General features: G+C 47.8%; 1 protein-coding gene across 1 annotated transcript; it reads left to right on the forward strand.

The window, feature by feature from the left end:
* Positions 1 to 2,802: 2,802 nt before the first annotated feature.
* Positions 2,803 to 6,939, forward strand: BBBOND_0005110 (hypothetical protein, conserved; the record flags this gene model as incomplete). The annotated part of the gene is made up of 1 exon (XM_012915340.1): positions 2,803 to 6,939. A coding segment is annotated over one exon (4,137 nt), but the record flags the coding sequence as incomplete, so codon positions are not given.

The raw sequence follows: 6,939 nt of genomic DNA on the forward strand, positions 1-6,939 counted from the left end.
CACATCGCTCCCTAACCCACTCCACATCGCCCCTTAACCCACTCCACATCGCCCCTTAATCCACTCCACATCGCTCCCTAATCCGCTCTACATCGCCCCTTTATCCACTCTACATCGCCCCTTATCCACTCCACATCGCTCCCTAATCCGCTCTACATCGCCCCTTAACCCACTCTACATCGCCCCTTTATCCACTCTACATCGCCCCTTATCCACTCCACATCGCCCCTTTATCCACTCTACATCGCTCCTCTATCCACTCTACATCGCCCCTTTATCCACTCTACATCGCTCCTTTATCCACTCTACATCGCTCCCTAACCCACGCTACATCGCTCCTTTACCCACTCTACATCGCCCCTTAATCCACTCCACATCGCTCTACTATCCACTCATCATCGCCCCTTTACCCACTCTACATCGCCCCTTTATCCACTCTACATCGCCCCTTAACCCACTCTACATCGCTCCCTAACCCACTCTACATCGCTCCCTAACCCACTCTACATCGCTCCCTAACCCACTCTACATCGCTCCCTAACCCACTCTACATCGCTCCCTAACCCACTCTACATCGCTCCTCTATCCACTCTACATCGCCCCTTAATCCACTCTACACCGCTCCCTTATCCACCTTACATCGCCCCTTAACCCACTCTACATCGCCCCTTAACCCACCTTACATCGCCCCTTAACCCACCTTACATCGCTCCTTTACCCACTCTACATCGCCCCTTATCCACTCTACATCGCTCCCTAACCCACTCTACATCGCTCCCTAACCCACTCTACATCGCCCCTTACCCACTCCACATCGCCCCTTTACCCACTCCACATCGCCCCTTATCCACTCTACATCGCCCCTTAACCCACCCTACATCGCCCCTTTATCCACCCTGCATCGCCCCTTAACCCACTCTACATCGCTCCTTTACCCACTCTACATCGCTCCTTTATCCACTCTACATCGCTCCTTTACCCACTCTACATCGCTCCTTTATCCACTCTACATCGCCCCTTAACCCACTCTACATCGCCCCTTTATCCACTCTACATCGCCGCTTATCCACTCTACATCGCCCCTTTATCCACTCTACATCGCTCTCTAACCCACTCTACATCGCTCCCTAACCCACTCTACATCGCCCCTTAACCCACTCTACATCGCCCCTTACCCACTCCACATCGCTCCCTTATCCACTCTACATCGCCCCTTAATCCACTCTACATCGCTCCTAACCCACTCTACATCGCCCCTTAACCCACTCTAGACCGCCCCTTTATCCACTCTACATCGCCCCTTTACCCACTCCACATCGCTCCTTTATCCACTCTACATCGCCCCTTAACCCATTCTACATCGCTCCTTTACCCACACTACATCGCTCCTTAACCCACTCTACATCGCTCCCTTATCCACTCTACATCGCTCCCTAATCCACTCTACATCGCCCCTTAACCTCTCTACATCGCTCCCTAACCCACTCTACATCGCTCCTTATCCACTCTACATCGCCCCTTTATTCACTCTACATCGCTCCCTAACCCACTCTACATCGCCCCTTAACCCACTCTTCATCGCTCCTTATCCACTCTACATCGCCCCTTAATCCACTCTACATCGCTCCTTTACCCACTCTACATCGCTCCCTAACCCACTCCACATCGCCCCTTTACCCACTCCACATCGCTCCTTAACCCACTCTACATCGCTCCCTAACCCACTCTACATCGCTCCCTAACCCACTCTACATCGCTCCTTTATCCACTCTACATCGCTCCTTAACCCACTCTACATCGCTCCTTTACCCACTCTACATCGCCCCTTTATCCACTCTACATCGCCCCTTTATCCACTCTACATCGCTCCTTTACCCACTCTACATCGCCCCTTTACCCACTCTACATCGCCCCTTAACCCACTCTACATCGCTCCTTAACCCACTCTACATCGCCCCTTTACCCACTCTACATCGCCCCTTAATCCACTCTACATCGCCCCTTAACCCACTCTACATCGCCCCTTAACCCACTCTACATCGCTCCTTAACCCACTCTACATCGCCCCTTTACCCACTCTACATCGCCCCTTTATCCACTCTACATCGCCCCTTAACCCACTCTACATCGCCCCTTTATCCACTCTACATCGCTCCCTTACCCACTCTACATCGCTCCCTTACCCACTCTACATCGCCCCTTTATCCACTCTACATCGCCCCTTTACCCACTCTACATCGCCCCTTAACCCACTCTACATCGCTCCCTAACCCACTCCACATCGCTCCTTTACCCACTCCACATCGCTCCCTAACCCACTCTACATCGCCCCTTTATCCACTCTACATCGCCCCTTAACCCACTCTACATCGCCCCTTTACCCACTCTACATCGCCCCTTTACCCACTCTACATCGCTCCCTTATCCACTCCACATCGCCCCTTTACCCACTCTACATCGCCCCTTTACCCACTCTTCATCGCCCCTTATCCACCTTACATCGCTCCCTTATCCACTCCACATCCCTTGAATTACCTCGCCATATTACCGCTATGACCTCTTTAGACCACAATAATAACTTGTGCTTTGTCACCCTTCACTGCCCTTCTGACTGAGTCCATCGACTGGTTGATCCAGGTTAGGTATGGGAATGGTGATGGTGATGGTCTTGGTGAGTTGGCTAAAGCTTTGAAAAAGTTGATTGAGGATGCAATAAATAACGCTACCAAGTCCCTCCAATCCGAAAAAGATAAACTTGAATGCCCTGTTAAGTATAAGGGAAATGAGTCCACTTGCCAGGCTATGGATAGGCAAATTAAGGATGTTGAAGAGAGGCTTAAAAAACTTGAAGGCTCCGAAGATCGTGATAAGGGGCAAAAAACAGCGTCTCTAAATGCTACGAAATCCCAGCTTGAACATTATAAAAATTCCTGTAATGCAAACCACACTAAATATCCTGAGAATCCTGCCTTGAAGGACATTGACTCCAAGTTGTCTCAGGTTAAAAATCTTAAAAAGAGTCTTGAAGGATTGACTGAAAATGATAATTGTGAAAAGCTTTTAACAAATCTTTGTGACGGCCTCGAAACATTCCTCGGCTTCAACTCTGAGTCAAAAGGCTACGATGGCACTGGCATTGTGTACTCGGACCTGGACAGGCTGTGTGACGGGGTGATGGGATTTTTGTATCAAGTTCTTAAGGATGTCAGCGAGAAACAGCCTTACGAAGCAGGTAAGACAATGTTTTTAGACCGTTTAAATCGTGAAATAAATGCCAAATTATGTTCAGGTGTTGAAGGCTTCAAGAGCGTCGTAGACCGTGTCGTCAGCAGAGTCAGGCAGTACAATGAGAAAGTTGTGGAGTCGAATTCTAAGGTAAGTGGACCAATTAATGAACTTTTAGGTAGAGTGAAGAACGAATACCCGACGGAAATCGGTAGGATTCCAGATGAAGTAGATTTGAAAATTATGTCAGATGAGGAAATTGGCAAGATTGTCTTGCCGACTAATGCGTTGACTGAGAAGTGTATAACTAGCGCAAAGTTATTTGACACCAAACTTACCAAGTTAACTAAGCATATTAATGATCTTAATTATAAATTGCGTGACAGTGTAAAAACTACGCATGAGCGTATTAAGCAGGAGACTGCACGTGTTGAGGCGATGTCCAAAAAGGAACGCGAGAACTACGACGCGGTGATAAAACTAGTTGGCAACGCATCCGAAAATTTGAAAAAAGTACTGAAACAGAAAATTGGAGACGATGTTAGTGCTGTTGTTAAAAATCTTAAGAAAAGAGTATCAGATATTCTGGTTAAGTTAAACAATGTACATATAAATATGGCGACTTATCTGTCGCAGCTAGATACGTGGAGTAATGAGGCGGAGGGTTTTGTAGAAGAAGCGATAAGGAAAGTCAATGATATATTGGATCAGGTTGATAACGTAAATAATGAAGTCAACAAAAAGGCTATAAAGGCCGCGGCTGCGCAGATCAGGGAACTAGGATTTTCATTATATGAAGCCGGAAATGACGCTAAAACAAAAGCCCAAGAAGAAGTTACCAAGGCCCTTGCGCAGGTGAAATCCATGAACGAGGCGCTTAAAGGGGATTTGTATAAGGTGAAGCAAGCGGTGGAAGGGCAGGTGACTGAAATTAAAAATAAGATTGGGAAGTTGTACGAAACAGTGACAGAAAGACCGGGTAGTGCAGTGAAGGATATGGATAAGTTGATAGAAAGCGTCGTGAAGCATATCAAAGTGCACGCTGCAGGTATCCGAGGCAATACGGAAGGGCGATTTAAAGAAGGTCTTGCCGTTGTTGCAATGAAAGTGGGAGAAATTGTAAATGGGAACTACGCTGGTGAAAATTTTAAGGAGAGAATCTTGTACGCATGGTTGACAGATATCGTTGAGAAGAATCCCGTGAAAAAATACATTGAAGATTATCTTCAGTATAACGGTGATCAGTTTGTTAATCGTGGCATTAATGCCATCACTGACAACGTCAAACAGCATATTAAAGATAAGCTCAACACGCTGACATCTGCAGGATCGAAGCGTATACAAACAACTGGTAACGTCGCGGAGGATTTGAACACTATTAAAACAACTCTAGATTCGTTCGTATTTGAGTTCGCCGACAAGATCAAGTCAGGTGACATTAAAGCTTCTGATGTTGAAACCAAATTGGGAAATGCGCATGTTCTCAGAACGGGGCATTCCACAAGCAGAATATACTTAGATGATGCAGTCAATTCCATAGTTAACCAGTTACTTGGTCGTGCCGCAGGTGCTTCTAAAGAAATTGAAGACCTCGTAAAAAGCTGCAATTTTTCATACGTAGACAGTGCGTACAATAAGGCTAAAAATTTCGTTGGTAAACTTGAAAAAGCTATCGGCAATGGAAGTCCGCTCAGCCCTGGCGAAGACGGCACCGCTAAAGCCGTCGACTCCGCGATCACGGAGGTGACGAATCTGCTTAAGGGGAAATTGATACCAAACGGTGGTAGTTCAGTCAATCTTGATGCTGCTGGCACGTTCACCGAATATAATCGTTTCGTCGACCAAGATGCTGCCAAACTGCAATCACTCGCATCCGAGAAGTTAGAAGATGTTAAGGAAAATGCAGGCTCCCTCCCCGCGGCGATCGGTGAGATTAAGACAAAAGTGGAGGAGGCTTTGGACAAGATCGGCGATGTGAAAGATAAGCTATTCAGCAAAGCTCAAGAGGTCACTGACAACCTCAACCTCCTGTGCAAAACAGTCAAGGATTTGGCTGAAACGGGTGATGAAAGTGCCAAAGGCAAACTAAACAGGCTGAAACAAAAAATCGGTAGGGCTGTTAAGGTAGACAAAGAAAGCCTACTAGTGCTTCATGGCAAGTTTAAAGCGTTGAGAGACGGAGATTTGGCTGCGTCCATTGACATGGCCAACGCATTCCTCACAGAAGCATCTAAACTGGAGGCCGAGTGTATTCGAAGACTTCAACAAAACGTAAATTGCGAAGTCAACATCGTCAAAAAGGAGCTCGCGTCACGCATCGTCCAGAGCCATGTGACGGTCGTCAAGCTGTTGCTACAGCAATTCGTCGCCAAGCTGCAGTCGGAGTTGGACAAACTGCCGGCCGCCATTGAAGATGACAAGCATATTGGCTTCAAAGGTTTCATGGAGAAACTCTACGAAGGCTTCAACACCAACATCGTTCCTAAGAAAGATGACTTAAAACTCGACACTTTGTCCGAGGCCTTCCAAAATTTCTGCTCACCACTCCACCTCTACCTTAAAGCAGAGATCGGCAGACAGAACAACGACAACCATGCCAAGAAACACCCTTCGTCTCAGAGGTCTACAAACAACTACGCGGACGCTGTTGACTGCGTAAAAAATGAACTCGAGAAATTAGTTAACCAAATCAGAGCCGGCAACAGGTACGATTATCACGTACCCAGACTGCTGGACGGACTGACCGATGCGATCGACGGCCTACACCCTGAGTCATTTTCTGAGCCGAATACTCCCCTGCTAGAAACCATTGCCCATGGCTTCAGGGGTCTGGTAAGTGAGCTTGGAAAGGCATACGTCTCCGTCTACGACGGCGCCCGCAATGTCAACTGGGAGCGGGAGAATAACCCGGAGACTACATACTGCGCTAAGATATTCTTGACTGCATTTTCCACAGTCTACGATGCTGTGCATGACTTGAGGATAAATTGCAATAGTCTGAAGGGACACCAAATTCACTCGTCCTCTGATCTCGGCAGGTTGTTCCTACGGCACGGCTTTAAGGTGTCCGCAGAAAACAAACAGCACTGGGAGCTGCAGAACAAGAGCGTCATAAACGGTGAATACGTCGCGAACAGACTTAGCTTTAGGGTCGAAGGTGCGAAAGACAACGAGCATCTTAAGGAGTGCGAATCGAATAAACGCAAGTCTAACGTCCTTTTTAATCTTTTCGATATTCTCAAATGCATTCTGCATCACGTCGACCAGTACAACGCCATATGTCACATCGCTATACTCCCCAAACCTAGAACGCCATGTACCGTTTTCGAGATGCTGGCGTGGCTCTCAGGGCTCACTTACACTTCCGCGTACCAGGCGCTGCTATCAGACGGGTTCACCAACGTGCTTGATAATCCGGATACGCCGCTTGCTGGCGACGGAGAGATCAGCGTATTCGACATCGAGCAGTCATACCTAGAGGCGCACCCGCAGACCATCACGTATAAGAGCATACGGACGGTGTTGCAATACCTTTGTTCGAAATCGTACGATTTGCTTACCACCGTTGTTGGCCACGGCGACGCGGCGACATTCTACGCTTGCGACTATTCGAATAACACGCTGAATCTGTACTACCCGAGCTCCGGCGAAGATTGTTTGCAGATGTTGCTTGACTTCCTCCGTAGAATTTGCAGCCGTCAGTGTGCGCTAAAA

This window comes from Babesia bigemina, scaffold Bbigscaff_73798 (genome assembly GCF_000981445.1).
Source record: "Babesia bigemina genome assembly Bbig001, scaffold Bbigscaff_73798".
NCBI classification, from domain to species: Eukaryota; Apicomplexa; class Aconoidasida; order Piroplasmida; family Babesiidae; genus Babesia; species Babesia bigemina.